The 17898-nt window shown below is 35.4% G+C and overlaps 1 protein-coding gene across 15 annotated transcripts in view; it reads right to left on the reverse strand.

The window, feature by feature from the left end:
- The window catches only part of KIF21A (kinesin family member 21A), a 156653-nt gene that overhangs the window by 60049 nt on the left and 78706 nt on the right, over positions 1-17898 (reverse strand). For all 15 annotated transcript variants that reach the window (XM_003906198.3, XM_003906199.3, XM_009180515.2 and 12 more), the window contains exons 6-11: positions 17438-17605; positions 14188-14303; positions 9325-9520; positions 8425-8614; positions 8010-8073; positions 4230-4433 (exon numbers count right to left, since the gene is read on the reverse strand). In XM_003906198.3, coding sequence (XP_003906247.1) covers positions 4230-4433; positions 8010-8073; positions 8425-8614; positions 9325-9520; positions 14188-14303; positions 17438-17605 — 938 coding nt within the window. The remainder of the gene's footprint in view (positions 1-4229; positions 4434-8009; positions 8074-8424; positions 8615-9324; positions 9521-14187; positions 14304-17437; positions 17606-17898) is intronic.

A 17898-nucleotide genomic window follows, 5' to 3' on the forward strand; every position in this document is an offset into this window, starting at 1 on the left:
ATCAATATTTTAAAATGAAGAGACTGAATCAGAGGTATGAGTTATTTTATCAAGCCAGTTCTTTTCATTTTAATTTCATAATATATGTGCTCCCATGTGATTCTTATTTACTGGTCTGTGATTGTTTTCGCATCAACTTACATGCCGCCATTAGATGAGACTAGCAATCTTTCTGAGAAAAAGTCTACAAAGTAATATACAGTAATCAAACGGTCCAGTATAGTGATTAGAAAAAGCAAAGTAAAGCCACTGCCTAAGAAATCTGTGTTTCTAGAGTTTCAACCCAACACCACTAAATGCAAATCAGTGCAGTCTGATCGATGAGTGAAGTTTTTTTATGTTGCAAGTCATTTAAAGCTAGATATCCAAAAATATGGGATTTAATATGTGAATGGTAAATTTTCCTCGTCCACATACAAAAAATTCAAAAAACTTTTATGTCTACTCTAGGCTTATACTAATGATAATGAGCTACAATGGCTCAGAGAATGTGGTTTCCTCACGAAGAACCCAGATTTTCTATTTTCAATATAGAGACTTTTGTTAGCTTATACAAGAAAGCTATATTAAAATATAAAGCTGACATGAGCTAGCAAGTACATAAATTTTAGACACCTCCTAAATTGCCTTTTTAAAAACCATTACAATCAGTGGTTCAAAAAGACAATGGAGGGACAGAGAAATAAACTAAAAATCTAACACCTCTCCCTAACTTAAAGGAGTTCAGTTTTTACTTCATTTAGTTCCCCTACAATGTTTCTTCTACAGTTAAAGAGAGAGAATGACAATTCTTGCCAACCATTCTAACATTTGTGTAACTGAAAGATACGCAACATAGTTTAATTGTTATTTTCTTACTATCTACACCTCTGGATTATTCTACAGCTCAACAGAAAATAAGCACAATAAGGTAGAGGAGCAAACCTTAAAACCTTACATATTAGCTATTAGTTATAGTTCTGATAAAGACTGATGCAGAAGACAGCATTTGTGGCATCCTTCTTAAACACAAATGCAGCTTCTGGCATTAAAATGATCCAGTTACTACTCTTCCTATCAACTCTTACATTGTCAGAGGCCTTGTAGCCACGGCAACCAAGAATCTACAACACAGAGCAATAAATTAAAAGACACAGAGCTTCCAAAGAGTTTGTGAATTCAGTGACAAGGAAAGGAGGCAGCTATAGAAGCCAGGACAGCTTAGAATAGCTGAATCCAAAGGTCAAGCAAGCCCCAGTCAGGTTTTAGAAACTCATAGGCACAAGAAGGTAAAAAAAAAAAAAAAAAAAAAAAACACTTTCCTACTCTATCTTTTTTTCATTAGATTATGCTGTCTAACATATTTTGTTGTATGGATTAATGTATCCTCTTTAAAAATTACAAACACCCCTACAAAGGAAGCTTGTTGGTTATCAGTCATTTCCACTGGTATGAATTCCTTTAGTCAAATGGCTTTGTTCCTGAGTTTGAATTTAAGGAGATCAGAGAAGTAGATAATTTTGAAATTGGGAGCACTTCGGGGTAGGGCAGAATTACATGAGAACTGGACCGCATAAGAGAGGAATGGATCAAGGTAGCATGGGGACACAGGAAGGTTAGTAAGAACGAATGGCTCAAGCAGAAATTCCCATTTTTCCCCTACACCTATGAGAGGGAAAGAAGGTTCTTTCCCCTGTCTTGCCTTTTCTTGCCCCCTTCTGAATTATTTTTACCATATTATAAAATGGGTAGAAATCATTTTATGTGAGTGAGCTGGGAAATTTGGATACCAAGTATTTACAATGCTTGCTAGAGAAAAATTAGGCCAAAGTTTCAATTAATTTTTAACTGAACCTCCTGTATGTGTAAGGTTGAGGCAGACCCACATTTTGCAATGCCCTCTCTGACAGATAAAATAGATAAACATGAAGCATGGAATGAAACTTAATCAGAATCAATGCATCTAAACAGGAGCTATCACTTCCAAGGAGCTCTTGTGGAAGACTGAGCACTTTAGTAAAGCTGTTGTCCTTCTAAACATTTCTGGAACTCTAGGTATATTGTATGCTGGATTTTTTCAACTTGTAGGGAATCCTTTGGCTAAATGAGGGCTTAAGCTACATTTTAAAAATAGAAATTGACATACAGTTAAAAGTTATTGGGATCCAAGTGTGATGAACAAAATGCTTTATCAAACTAAGTAAAACAGGATTGGTTTTCATTTTTTAATTCAAAAAAAAAATTTGATTATAGTATGGTAAGACCTATTAAATGTTATAAATTCTTATATGTAGCAATAAAAATTTATAAATTGGCTCTAAAAATGTTTTTAGTTACATGGCATAGTACACAAGAAAATTTTTTAGATTCACATATTATATAGGTATCAGTTTTATAAAATTATATAGGTGTCAGTGTACAAAGGTACACTACAGCATGTGTGAAAATGCTCTTTAAAATGTTTGCATATAGCACTCTATAGGTATATTAATTTTTAGAAAGTATTAATTTGTTTTTCTCATTCTAAGCTATCTTTCATCTCTTATCTGGCTCATTCACAAATATTTTATCTCTAATTATGTGGTTTTTTGTTAGGAAATGAATTATTTTCTTCACTTAGGCTTTAATGTTTAAATCCAGTTGTTTGGTGAGTTCTTATCAGTATTAACATCTATTATTTTTATTGTAATAATTATCACAACTACATAATCACTGAATTAGTCACAACCACTATTAAAATGTTCAAAACAGCCTAGATTTCTATTGGGATCCCTAGTTGTTTTTCATTAGTCATATTCAACAAGTGATTAAGGAAATATCTCTAAATTTACCTCAAAAGGAAAAAGCATTATCAGTTGTGACCTTAAAAAAAAACTTTGCTTATACTTACTTATTATTTATGAATACAAATGACCTAGATCTTTGAAAACAAGTCATACCATTTGACATTTTGACCAACTACAGAAGTGGATTTTACAAGTCAGTGATAAGTCATGTGCAAAAGTCTCAAGTTAATTCAAGCAGTAACTTGGGTAACACTAGTTTCGATAATCCTATGATCATTATTTCAGTTTTAATTGCCCTCCATAGGGGGAGAGCTAATCATTATACATTTCTTAATGCTGCCATAATCAATGATCTATGAAAACATCTAAGACAGTAATATCTCAAGAATGCAATTTCAAATGCAATGCCTAACCATAATGTACAATTCCTTGTTTTAATTATTCTCTCTAAACTCAAGAACACAAAGCAGAGTTAATTTGAAGAATTTAAACTTCCAATGACTTTGATCAACTGGCTGCTCCAGGAAGAAATGCCTGGCTGCCTAAATACATTTCTAAATAAACTGAGCAAAGCAGCAGGTAGGCTAAACATCTACATCAGTTCTACAAAGCATTCCTCCTGTAACAAACCAGGTGGCAAATCAGATGATTTTGCTTCCTTTTGAATATCTAGCCAAAAATGTTTAAATTTAATTTGACTGGCATGCTCAAAATATAGTCTCTGTAAGTAATCTGACTGCACAATAGAATCAGTGTGTAAACATGTAAAGAACTTATGAATATTTAACCACTTACACATTACAAGTGGTTAAATTTTCATTTTCTTCCTCTCCTTTGCACCCAGTTGATTTCAGAGGGACAAACTATCAGGATGCAAGAAAGAGAAAGCCTAGAACAGTGGTGAAAAGCTGAGTAACTCCTTGTTGGAAGATTCAAAAAGCCTGAAATAGCATAAATAATTTTCACATAATCAAATTAGAAGCCCTGCAGAAAATATTTAAAAGACCAAATGACATTACATGACATTCTGATGGATTAGTTTAGCCTTTAGTTAAACTAATCTAGACAGGGATGAAAATATCCATGAGATTACTTAATTGTATTAGGAAATGGGGAAAAAAATGAAAACACTGAGTTGTAATGGTACAGCAAGCTTTGCCGAAAAGCAAAATGAATGGAATGCAAAAGCAGCTATTTGAAGAAATAATAAAATAATTTATAATAGTAATTTTATATTGTCATGGTCTAAATAAAATTAATTACCATATTATTACAATTAAATCTATTTTTCTTACACATAAGTAGAGATAAACCATTAAAAATATAGTTGTAGTTTCAGCGAACATAGTGATTTATTTCATATACTAAGGTACTCATGAAACTATGTATGCTCTTTATAATTGCAAATTAAAATACCCTGAAAAGGAAATAGAGACTCATTTAGCAGTGATTTTATAATCCCACCTTTTTTTCTTCCTCTTTTCTTTTCTTTTCAACTTCTCTAAATCTTTCTTTGCTAGGTCTATAATTTCAATGGTTTCTTTGTCTGAGGATAGTATAGTAGGAGAAAAAGTTGATGATCCACTGAAATATGGCGCTCTTGCTGTGGCTCTTGTCAAGTTTTTCCGAAGGTTCTCATTCACTGCTTCACTTTCTAATAATTTTGCTCTAGCAAATAAAAATATATTTAAATAGGGAGTATTTTTCTCTGTGGATAAAAATACATAACATAAAGTATACCACACTACCATTTCTTAAGTGTACAGCTCTGTAGCTCTAACCAAATCTACACTGTTCTGCAACCATCGCCACCATCCATCTCCAGAAATTTTTCATCTTCCCTTACTGAGACTCTTTACCCATTAAATATTAACTTCCCCCTCAGCCCTTTTATCTCAGCTCTGGCACCCATCGTTCTACTTTCTGTCTCTATGAATATGACTGCTCTAGCAATAAGGCAGGAACATTTTAAATGAGTTAATCTGCATGTTAAAAAGTTTTCCAAAATGCATTTCAACATGGCTACAGGATAAGGATTTTTAAACTAAATAAAATTCTCAAAAAATAATAAAAATAATCACAAAAGAATGCTCACGAACACTGTTTAAATTTTTTTTCAAATTTCCTGATTGAATAATTATACATTTGCAATCATAATCTTAATACTCAAAAGAATTCTACATATTCAGATGCCAGTGGTAATTAGATTACTTGAATTCTGGCCAGTTGGACATCAGTTGTCCTTGCTTGTAAACCTATTATTTAAACTTAAAAAATACACAAGCAGCATGCTCCCCTTAGTTTCAGTTCCTCATTCATCACACAATAGCAGCATTTCCAAAACTGTGCAAGGAATAAATTGTCAAATTTGCCCCAAACTGGCTGACAGACATCTGGCTCCTGAATATAGCATGGGAAAAGACAGTATCTCCAAGGAAACTTGAGTTTGAGAATTGAAAAAATTCTTTTGTTTGCTCAAGCAGTCCTAATAATGACAGAATAACGTACACACGGATCCTAACACGTGAAGACATCAAACAATGAAATCCTAAAAGAACCTAGATTATTGAGACTAAAAGGATTCAGAGAGTCCTCTAGGCCAATTCCCTTATTTCTATTTTATTTAAACCATCAAAAATACAACTATCTACTTACATATAATAGATTTTCAAGGTCAGTCTGGCACAATAGTGATTGAGACTGAAAAATAAGAAAAAAATACAACCTATCTCTCTCAACACTCTATTACTAAGCACTTTTGCCATATGTTCAAATATTTCAGAGAAAGATGCTAGATTATTTGCAACACTAAGCTCTGGAAGTCACAGTCAGCTCAGTGCTTTTTCATTGCCTACCAAAATTATTCATTCTACTCTTGAAATAGTTGAGACACATGGGGTCTCACTATGTTGCCCAGGCTGGTCTCAAGCTCCCAGCCTCAAGTGATCCTCCCACCTCAGCCTCCCAAAGTGTTGGGATTACAGGCATGATCCACCCTACCTGGTCCTACACATTCTTTAATGAAATTGTTTTAGTATAAATGTGATACCATATGTGAGCAGAATAATTACAGTATTTTTAGATGGTTAAATAGCTGTGTACAAACTTCTAGGTTAATTAAATGACTTCAAAATTGTTTTAGAGAAAATTCACATAAAAACTCAAAGTTAAAATTCATGATTATCAAACAGTAGAAAAGTACAAACAATATATTACACTTTTCTATATTTTTAATTTCTAGCACAAAGCCTGGGTACTTAATAAGGAATGCTAAGAATGAATGAAAATATAATAAATCAGCTAACAATAATGATCTATATTTTAATGGGCTCCTTTATTATTATGTAATAAATAATGTGGGTATTTTATTTTAAAATTTACGTTTTTCACCTAATGTTAAAAGTCTGCATTTGGTAGGGGCATATCCAATGACTCTTTGATCCTAGTGCTAATAAAGGCCTTTTAGGGATTACCTCCACAAACTCCAGGGTACATTAACAGAATCTACTTTTTGTATGGCCTACAGGGAGACAAGTTGAGGATCTGGAACAAGGTATTAACCTACACCAGGAAAGATTTGATCAGCGATTGAACTCAGGGCCCATGAGTCATCTCTGTTCTCTAAATGGCTTAAGGAAGGAATAGTCTTAACTCAAGACTTAGAAGAAGGAAGATATTAGATGCTACTTTTAGCCACTAGAAGGAGTGGAAGTGGTTCTGGCAGTTTTCTAGGAAATAAGGACATTAGTCAAGCAATTTGCCTAACAGTGACAAAAAGCCGAGGTACAACCTTAGAATACAGAGCGGAGGAAAGGAAAGAGAGACTAAGAACTGGAATAGGCAATCCGCTTTAACAATTGGCAAGTGCCAAAGAAATAAAAGCGATAAGAGAAGCAGCCTAGGAGCAGGAAGAGGATCTTCAAGAATTAAAAAACAGAGCTATCAGTTGTGTCTCAAGGAGTGGTAAAATGGGGTCAACAAAATCAGGAAAGACTGGTCAGAGAACAAAGTTTTAGCAGTAGGCGGGGAACAGTACTGCCAACAAGGGGTAGAAACTGCAAGTCCAGGTTGGCTGCTGAGCAGAACTAGGATGTAGTGCCCAAAGGTCTCTGTCAAAAACGTGAAGCATGAAAAAATATATATATATGTACTATGCATAACATATATAATATATATGTACACATATACACACACAGAATAAAATTATACTTGAATAACTATATTGCCACATCGGCATGTGTTTTCATTTGTTTTTGCTTTTTGAAACATTTAAGAGATCCAATGTGCCTTGTGTAGCCAGAAAGAGTGGCGATAGTACTTGCCACAGTTTGAGAACCTCTAGAACAGCCAGAGGAAGAGAAAGAGAACACAAATACAAGACAGGGTAACTGTGAAAGACGATCTCCTCCCATTTGCTTATGTTCTACAAATAGTTAGCAGAAGTGAGATTTGAACTACTTAGATGCTCTGCCATGGAGCTGACTGGAGTTTTCCTTCAAGAAAAATATAGCTCAGTCATCACAGCAAACCATGGAACCTGAAAATATTATTGACTTAACCTTCTTTCCCAACCCTATTCCCCAAGTCTACTCCCCTCCACATTCCTACACCAGGCATGGGCATCCTTTAACTAAATTCTGTCATTCTGTTTACTACATGTGATGATTTATGTATGCTGCCCAACCTAGAGTGTGAACTCTTTATGTCATGCTTGCCCCCAGCCCCAGTCATGGTATTGACATATGCAAGTATGTGTGGCATATTGTATGAAATGTGAATAGATGTACCACAGAGGGGCAGGCAAATTAGTAGGTATGCCATGATTTACATGCAGGAATAGCCAAAGATATAAAAGAGAACAGGAGATTCAAAAAATTGGAGATGACGTGTAGATATTGATCTATTCCCAAGTGATGGGGAAAGAGGCATATGAAGGAAAGGCATCAAAGATAACTTCAGCAACATAAATTTTGCCTGTTTCATATGTCAAGTTAGGTAAGCACCCAATTTTGGGATATAGCAGTAAGAGTAGGAGAATAATACGGGAAGAGAGGGGAGGAAAGGAGCTTGGAATATGACATCAAGGGAAAGGTAAGTAACAAGTCTCCTAAAGTTAACCTAACCAAAGGGTTGAAATATCACCATGGACAACTGCCAAACAATAAGCTCAACAAACAGAAATATTATAACATTGCAAAATTCAAAAAACCATATGCATTATATGTTACAGAACATGAACTATACCTGAGATCTTCGATTTCTTTTATATAACTATGAATCATATTACTAATCTCCTCATTTCCTTCACCTGAAAGACAAAATATGAAATAAAAATTTTCCTTTAAATTAAGACTTCAACAAAACAGAAGAAAAAAAAGTCGGGAAACAAAACAGTAATTTTTTAAAACACAATGCTTACAGCAAATTTTCTACCCTTTATTAGATGGGCAGACCATAAGATAGTATTATTATAAAGGGAATATTTTGTTTATATAAGAATTTATTATTTTTTGAAATTAGGTATTTAGCTTAAAACCACAGACTGTATACACAGAGACTAGCATTTCTATTTCAACTATGCTAGGTAATTAGTGAACACAAAGAATGTTCCCTACCCTCCAGAAGTTAATCCCTCACTTATCCCACCCTACGCGCATACCTGCTCTGGCAAGAACGTGGTTGGCCTGATCACTAACAAGCTGTGTAATTCTGGACCTCAGTGCATCAACTGTCTCTTGCATGGCTTTAATTCTTACACGCAGGTTATTATTTTCAGTCTGTAGCATAGCATTCTCATGGAACATGTCATTGATGCTTTCCACACCCTCTTCGTCAATTATTCTTTTACCCTAGTAAAGGAAAACAATGTCCTTGTTGCTTGAGGAGTCAAAAACACAAGAGTTTTGCTTAAGGATACTCTATAACTATACGTTCTCCAACCAAGAGCACTTTTATCTTACCAACCCCAACGCAAAAGAAATCCTTTCCCCTCTAGCAGAACACTTCACAATGTATTTGTTACTAAAGAAATTGATTAGCCAGGTGCAGTGGCTCATACTTGTAATCCCAGCACTTTGGGAGACCAAAGTGGACAGATCACCTGAGGTCAGGAGTTCAAGACCAGCCTGGCCAACGTGGTGAAACTCCATCTCTACTAAAAATACAAAAATCAGCCAGGTGTGGTGGCGGGTGCCTATAATCCCAGCTACTCAAGAGGCTGAGGCAGGAGAATCATTTGAACCTGGGAGGAGGAAGTTGCAGTGAGCTGAGATCACACCACTGCACTCCAGCCTGGGTGATAGAGGGAGACTCCATCTCAAAAAAAAAAAAAAAAAAAAAAAAGGGTAGGAAAGCTTTTGAACAAACAGTTGTTAGGTTAGACTGAACATAGTTAAAGACTGCCCACAAGGAAAACTAGAGACTCCTACCTCCAAAAGGAAGGAGGACACTATTATGACAACCAAGAGATTCCAGAGACACATATGGGTAAGGCATTATTGTGTTCAGAAAGTGCCAGCCTTAGATGTATCACAAAATGCAGTCAAACTCATTAGCTTACTGTTTTGTACTCCATGAGCTCCATCTGAAGTCGTGTGATTTCACTACGAAGTGCATTGATTTGCTGACTAGCTCTGTCCTGATTGACCATCACCTTATTCTTGATATTTCTAGCTCGATTGGCATATTTCAGGGTGTTTAACGTTTCCATAAAGTCTCTGTCTGAAGGGCTGACACATGCTATCATGATTGTTTGGCTGAAAGTTACAAATAATAGTTAGGCTTACAGATAAAAGCACCTAAAATGCTAAAATAATCATTTTTAAACTCCTGACATTTGAATAGTATCTTCTCTTCAAGATACCAAAATATTGAGCAAATTTAAAAGCCCCTGTACTTTAAGACTATCTTAAAGAAAAAGATTTTGTTTACTTTGGGGAAATACATTGATATTACTCACCTTTGACCTTGAGAAAGTATAAGCACATATATTTATTTCTTACCTCTTTGCTAAAAAGATTTGAAGCAGTGCACGCAGTAATTCTAAAATTAAACTGACTACAATATATTATATTGAAAATAAAAAAACCACTTCTTTCATTATTCATTTATTCTTTCAGTATTTTAAAAACTTATTCGTAATCACCTGTATGCTGACTTTTGATGTCAGCAAAGAATTGTACACAAAATCGAATCACACTGGAACAAGACGAGAACTTAGTATATTCTTGTGTTTCATTATATAAACTGTCATTTGTGACTGAATGATCAGAGTTCCAGTTTCTGGCCAGATTACACAGGAAAAGTGGGAAACATTACTTTATGGTCATGCTAAATTGATTTAGCCAAAGTTTAGGATAGTGAAATGCTAAGTATGCCCCAATTAGTATGTTTGTCAATAAAGCAGACATGGAGATTCTAATAGACACTCACAAACTAACTAAAAAATGTGCAGGAACTGCAATTAAGGAGCAGTCTACTTATCCTGGTAGAAAAATCAACGCCTATCAATCATAATCTTAGCCTCCTAGTCTCCTGCTTCCAATCTTTTCTTTCTACAATAATCTCAACACAGTACTCGTAGGTACCCCTTGTCCCACTCCATACCTTTTCCCTACAACTCTTGCTTACCCTTACTGTTACTATTATTCAACAATCAACTAAGGTATCACCTAATCCAAGAACCAAATCCTCAGTTTGTCTGTACCCTTTCTGCCTCCTCACACCTTTTGCATATCTCTTTTGCATTCATTATATTATTATTATATTGAAATTTTCTAGACCCCAAAACTCTTAGACTTTAAATTCCTAAAGGACAGGGATTATCAAGTTTTATTTATCAGTGTACTTCTAAACATATAACACAATACTTGAACCAGTATTAGATCATTAACAATTGTTTGTGGTGTGTGTCATGTGTATATAATATTTACTGGGGGTCAGAAAGTTAAAATAATTCATGCCATTTTAGTTTTCTCTTTTGATAAAGAGAATAAGATAATTCAGTAAGTGTGAGGATTATGGATGCTGATTAGAGAATAGGGAAATTTGAAGTGTGGTCCCCAGTCTAGCACCGGTCTGCAGATTATTTTTACTTACGTAAAATTGGGGAAAATAAATTTATATTAGCCTTCTTTGATCCACACAGATACATACATCTATTTCTCATTTCTTTACAAAAAATGTGTAAAGTAGTGCAGAAATTGCAAGTAAGCACTTTAGAAACTTCCACAACACTGGAACTTCCTGTAATCAATGACCTCCTCTCATTGAATGTAGATCAGTTCAAGTGTTTTCAAACTCCCATGGTGAGTCACAAATGGGGCAAGCTCTGTATGGTCATGCAAAATATTAACCTACCACAAATTAGAAAGAAGGGAAGGACTCGCCTTTAACAAATATTTTGAGAAGTGCTGGGATCAAGGGCTTAAGAAGAATAGTGAAAGTCAGGAATGAGAGGAACTGGCAAGGATCAACTGTATAGGGAAAATGTCATATATTAAACAAAATCCAAAATATATAAATTTCACCAATGATTCTGTTTATGAAAAACTCAAAGAAAATATTAAAGCTATTTATTTTAAAAGTTCACACAAAAACCACAATTCTGTTTTAAAGTTAACTATATCACTTAAATATTTTATTATATTTTATTTTCCTATAAATTAAGTTATACTATACATCTGGAAGAAAATGCATCACAATGTTAGCAGTAGTTACTTCTAGGTATTAGAATTTTTTTTTTTTTTGAGATGGAGTCTCACTCTGTCACCCAGACTGGAGTGCAGTGGCACAATCTCAGCTCACTGCAACCTCCATCTCCTCGGTTCAAGTGATTCTCCTGCCTCAGCCTCCCAAGTAGCTGGGACTACAGGTGCCCACCACCATGCCCAGCTAATTTTTGTGTTTTTGTTAGTAGAGATGGGGTTTTGCCATGTCGGCCAGGCTGGTCTTGAACTCCTAACCTCAGGTGATCCGCCCACCTAGACCTCAAAGTACTGGGATTACAGGTGTGAGCCACCATGCCCAGCCAGAAATATAACTGATTTTTATTCATGCTTTATACTTTTCTGTATTTTCCAGAATTTTTGCCATAAACTGGTTATGATGTTTATTAAACACTGTAAACGTAAAAAAGCCAGCTCGACTTTTTTAAAAGACACTAAATTATGCACGTAAACATATGGAGCTTATTTTCAAAAATATCTAATTTTTCTTTTAAGATTAATTTGTATAAACTTCAAAAAATGAAGATATTTTGCTTTCCAAGGCTTACACAAAGTACAGTGCTTTTGCACTAGGAATGCAATCCTAAAATTTTAAGCAAAAATTGAGGCACACGAAGAAAGGAATTAGAAGGGGTCATCTCCCTTGAGAGATTACTACCCATTAAGGAAATGGGTGAGGAACATGAGACTATTTAACTGTACCTAAAACTCAACAGAAATTCAAGACCCACAGTGAAAAGATTTTAGACCACTTGCAAGGTAAGCAAACTCTCAAAAGTATTGAAGTTTTCAAGAGTTAAACTTGTAAGGGGAGGACATTTATCATCTCTGCTTTGTTTTATAGTTAAGAAATAAATATAGGAAAAAGCTACAATTTAGAAAACTTGAAAAAATTTACACTTGGCTGAAAAAATGAAAATTTTTATTCTGTTATAATAAGACCCCTCTTGATACTGAAAATGTAGAACACAAGCAAGAAATACATTATAGTGGAAAGAAAACTGCATTCATACATAGGATGTGCTGGAAGAGACATGAGTTAAGAAAAATGCCAATATTATATAAAAGGAAGAAACATAAAAATGACAATGTTGTATTCTACAAAACAGAACTTTATTTCTTTTTTCTTTGAGACAGAGTCTCGCTCTGTTGCCCAGGCTGGAGTACAGTGGTGCCATCTCGGCTCACTGCAAGCTCTGCCTCCTGGATTCATGCCATTCTCCTGCCTCAGTCTCCTGAGTAGCTGGGACTACAGGCGCCTGCCACTATGCCCAGCTAATTTTTTACATTTTTAGTAGAGACGGGGTTTCACCGTGTTGGCTAGGATGGTCTCAATATCCTGACCTCGTGATCTATCAGCCTCGGCCTCCCAAAGTGCTGGGATTACAGGTGTGAGCCACCACAGCCGGCCAAAACAGAACTTTATTTCTAAACCAAATGGATTATAAACTTAAAAGGATTTAATACTATCCAAAATTATTTGGATAATAGTTGTTGATACGGTGTGGATCTGTGCCCTTGCACAAATCTCATGTCAAATTATAATCCCCGATGTTGGAGGTGAGGCCTTGCGGGAGGTGATTAGAGGTTGGGGGCAAATTTCCCTCTTGGAACTGTTCTCATGATAGAGTTCTCAGAGGATCTGGTTGTTTAAAAGTGTGTGGCACCTCCCTCTTCTTCCTCCTGCTCCAGTCCTGTGAAGTGATCACTCTCCCTTTGCCTTCCACCATGACTGTAAGTTTCCTGTGGCCTCCCTAGAAGCCAAGCAGATGCCAGAATCATGCTTCCTGTAGAGCCTATAGAACTGTGAGCCAATTAAACCTCTTTTCTGTATAAATTACCCAGTCTCAGGTATTTATGGCAGTGCAAGAACGAACTAACACAGTTGTTCAAAAAGAAATCTTGTAAGTTTAAATACTAGATTTCTTGTATAGCATCTTTTCAGTAAATACGATGTTACATTATTGCAAACACTGTAAAATAGATTCACTGTGGTTGTTGGTAACTTGTTGAATTGTGCTATGATTGAATTTAAATGCCAAAAATGTTTCCATTTGTAAAGCCAACACGTTTACAGAAGGGAATACATTACCCACTCCCCCGCCAAAAACAAAAGAGCTGAAAAAACATATTAGAATGATGCAAGATATGAGAAAGAAGAATGTCAGTGATACTGGCAAAGTTAATAACCAGACAATACTCTGTATTTCATTCAGTGGACATTAAGAAGATTTTTCTACATATAGAAAAAATTTGAATTTTTAGAAGATTTTGTAAAAAAAAAAAAAGAAGTACCAATAATATTTAAATTACCTTGTAATTACTTAGAAAACAGTATTTACTTTTTCAACAAAATTATATTAGGTATCTACTCTGTGCTAAGTACTTAAAGCAGAAGCTATGATAAGAGAGAAAGTCCACATACTATTGACTTCATATATAAGCTAAGTGACCTTGAATAAATTACTTAACCTCTCTAGATTTCATTTTCCTTATCTAGAAAATAGAATAATAATACCTACACCTCAAGGGATGCTAGAAGGATTATGTGAAATAACATACAAAATTATTCACACATTTCAGATTCTTAACAGTATAAGGATTAGTTCCTCATCCTATTAGTTTGCTTTATAATTACAAGCTACTTAATAATGAATAATCAAAACTCTGAGTAAAGGATAATCATCTACGCATACCTATTACCCCCAAGGGAATCCTGTAGTAGTCTCGTTAGCTTGGAATCTCTGTAGGGGACATGTGTGGCCCTCTTGCTTTTGTCTCCCAAGGCACTAATGACATTGCCAAGCGCCAACTAAAAGAAAGAGAAAGAAAGACGGCAAAATGATACAAATTTATTAATTATAACATTTTTAAATAAAGAAAGCTTACAGAGAATAATATAGAGACATAATATAATTAAGAATATTTGTTTGGTTTTGTTTTACATTTGTAATCAATGCCACTGAAAATTTGCTACATAAATATTAGTACTATATATAATACCTTATGTGTATATTAGTACTATAGTAGTAAGTACTAATTCTTTGAAATATAAATAAGATTGACAACTTTAGTTATCCCTAGAATTATCACAGCATCAGGTTATGTCCCCAGAAAATTGTCCATTCATGTTACAAATTATTCTCCTCAACTCAATGAAAAAATAAAATGTTTAGTTAGTTTAACAGTTTGATGTGAATTTTCATTTTGCAATACAGTTCCCATGGGAAAAGAAAATCTTCTTTAATCACAGCAAAAAAATCAGTATTATTTCTCTGAACAAGGTATTCCTATGCAAGTATATCTATCCTTAGAAATACAATAAGATGGGCTGGGTACGGTGGCTCACTCCTATAATCCCAGCACTTGGGGAGGCCAAGGTGGGTGGATCATCTGAGGTCAGGAGTTCGAGACCAGCCTGACCAACATGGGGAAACCCCATCTCTACTGAAAATACAAAAATCAACTAGGCGTGGTGGTGTGTGCCTGTAGTCCCAGGTACTTGGGAGGTTGAGGCAGGAGAATAGCTTGAACCTGGGACGTGGATGTTGCAGTGAGCTGGGATCACAACACTGCACTCCAGCCTGGGCAACAGAGTGAGACCCCGCCTCAACAAATAAATAAATAAATAAATAAATACAATAATATATGTGTTAGCATCCAATTATTTAAAAACTAGTCAAATTACAGAACTCTGTAGTCACTCCTCCTGCGACCCTGCTGTTTTTCCTACTGTCACTGAATTATCACCTACAAGATAAACATTATCCAAAATGTTGCTCACACTAGCCATCAGTAATGCAAACATCTATAATCATAACTTTGTTAGGAAAAATAGATCATGCAGGGAGTGGCAACAGGATCACACTTTGTCGTCATTCCCCCTTTTCAGAGCGGCTACCATCATAAGCAATGGTAATACTGAAACTCTACTAGATATGTCTCAACATGCTTCAAGAGCCTAAAGAGGAAAACAAAGCAATGGCTTTTGTCTTTTCCTGACAACATAAATGTAAATACCACCATGATTGTATCTCCTAAGAAAGTCAAAACAATACACAAAGTCCAGAATCCAGGCACGCCGTTTTACACAACATTCATCCACATGGTTGGACCATCAAGATGAGTATTGGAGTTGGAAAGTCTGGCTCTCTCTAATCAGCCTTGGTTGATAATTTCCCCATAAAAGGGTCATAATCATATAGGAGCAAATATTGGGGGCTGATTAATGGGAGGAAAGCAGACACCACACACTCTGAAACTGCCTTTGCAAAATTCGTATCAGTGAGAAAAGCATGACAGTGAGGGAGATCCGACTTAATCCACTCCATCTTGCCTTTAATTTCTAAACTGCCCTTGTTCATCCCTATGCTGAGCTAACTAAAGGAGGAATTTAGTTTATAGTTTAAAGAATTTTGAAAAGATGATAACAGCCTTTTCCTGAAACAACCCTTCTTCTTCCCTGGGGACCAGCAAGCCTTTGTAAAACTAACAAATTGGCCACAAGATTATTAGAAATTATGATTTAAGAGTCATGCAGCCAGAGGCCACGAGATTCCTAACCTCCCCAATTGCTCCTATGGATAAGATTACTATTGTAAAACCTAAGATTGGTGTTTGGATATTTTTTCAGACCCTGCATTCTGATGCACCAGCTGGCACCATGCAGACTGGTAATCTAGCTCAACCAGTTCTGTAATCCCACCCAGGAACAGAAGACAGCAAGAAGAACCCACTGAGACACCCTATGACTTCACCTCCACTCCCCACTCCCTTAGCCCCCTCATTCACCAAATTATACTTTAAAAACCGCAGTCTCTGAATTTTTGGAAAGACTAATTTGAGTAATAAAACTCCAGTCTTCCATTTAGCTGGCTCTGTGTGCATTAAACTTTTTCTCTATCGCAATTCACCCATCTTGATAAATCAGCTCTATCTGGGCAGCGGGCAAAAAGAATCCATTGGGTAGTTACAACTCTGATGCTACTGGCGTCACAGAAATTTAGGGATGTCATTACATTTGTGCAGGCACAAATTTCCAGTTTTGTAATGAAGATAATAAGAACATTTTAATGCATAAAACTTTGCTCTAAAATATTTCCTTCCATATAATGAAGCTTTATGCTCACTAAATCACAAGGGGTTTTCCAATCAAAATGCCATTAAGTGGCACGGTATTAAAGTTAATTTTTAATATAACCTAGAAAAAGTATCACTTTTAAAAAATCATTACCAAAAAAAATTATAATTTCCAAAGTCAATAAAATGACTGTCATAAAATATTATCAAAAGGCTACTTTGAAGGTCTTCACCCATGAAATAACTTAATATTAAATCTTGGGCCAAGCGCAGTGGCTCACGCCTGTAATCCCAGCCCTTTTGGGAGGCTGAGGTGAGTGAATCGCATGAGCCCAGAAGTTTGAGACCAGCCTGGGCAATGTGGCAAAACCCTATCTCTACAAAAAATACAAGAATTATCTGGGTGTGGTGGTGCTGGCCTGTGGTCCCAGCTACTAGGGAGACTGAAGTGAGCCCGTGAAGTCAAGGCTACAGTGAGCCATGATCGCACCACTGTATTCCAGAGTAGGTGACACAGTGAGACCCTATTTAAAAAAAATAAAAGATAAAAATAAATAAATAAATTGATTTTGACAATATATTGTTAAATGTGGAAAGAATTTTTCAAATAATTTGTATATCTATAATTTTATGCACATACAAATTTTAGTACAACTAAATTTATACACATGAAGAAAATCTGTAATATAAAAAAGAGAAAAAAGCGTGAGGAGATCAGAGATTCAGTGCATTACTAACAACTGTTCTATAATTTTCATTTCTCAGTTCAGTGTCTGAAGGATTTCCATATGGATATTATAAATTACAAAAGACAAAAGGACAATAGAAAAGCTCTGATATATTCTCAGCACAAAGCCTTAATCTTACAAGTCCACAGTTGATAGAAATGCCTTCTTTTGCCCTCTCGCCTGTAGCTCCAGTACGCTTCAATCTTTCTGACCCTGCGAGATCAACAAAATGGAACTTTGCAGTCAGGGTTTCAAATTCATTCATCTGTGCTGATTCAGAAATAATTTTATTATCAGTTGCACTGTCCTGAAATTAAGAAAAATAATTGAAAATATTTTATTAATGTAACATTAAATATCCTCCTACTCTACCTTGAGCTCATCCCACGTACACATATAGGCACAACCAAATAAATAGGCATAAAGCCAAATAAATAATAAATTCAAAAAATGTCTGCTGGCAATTAGAAATTTAAAGGCAGAAAAAGCCTGGATGTTCAGAACTCAACTATTATCAACTGAGGCTTTGCTTATGCTAATGAAGGGAAAACTACAGCATATAATCCTCAAAAGCAAAGGGTCTCAGGTGATGACATCCAA

The sequence above is a fragment of the Papio anubis genome, chromosome 9 (assembly GCF_008728515.1).
Source record: "Papio anubis isolate 15944 chromosome 9, Panubis1.0, whole genome shotgun sequence".
Classification (NCBI taxonomy): Eukaryota; Metazoa; Chordata; class Mammalia; order Primates; family Cercopithecidae; genus Papio; species Papio anubis.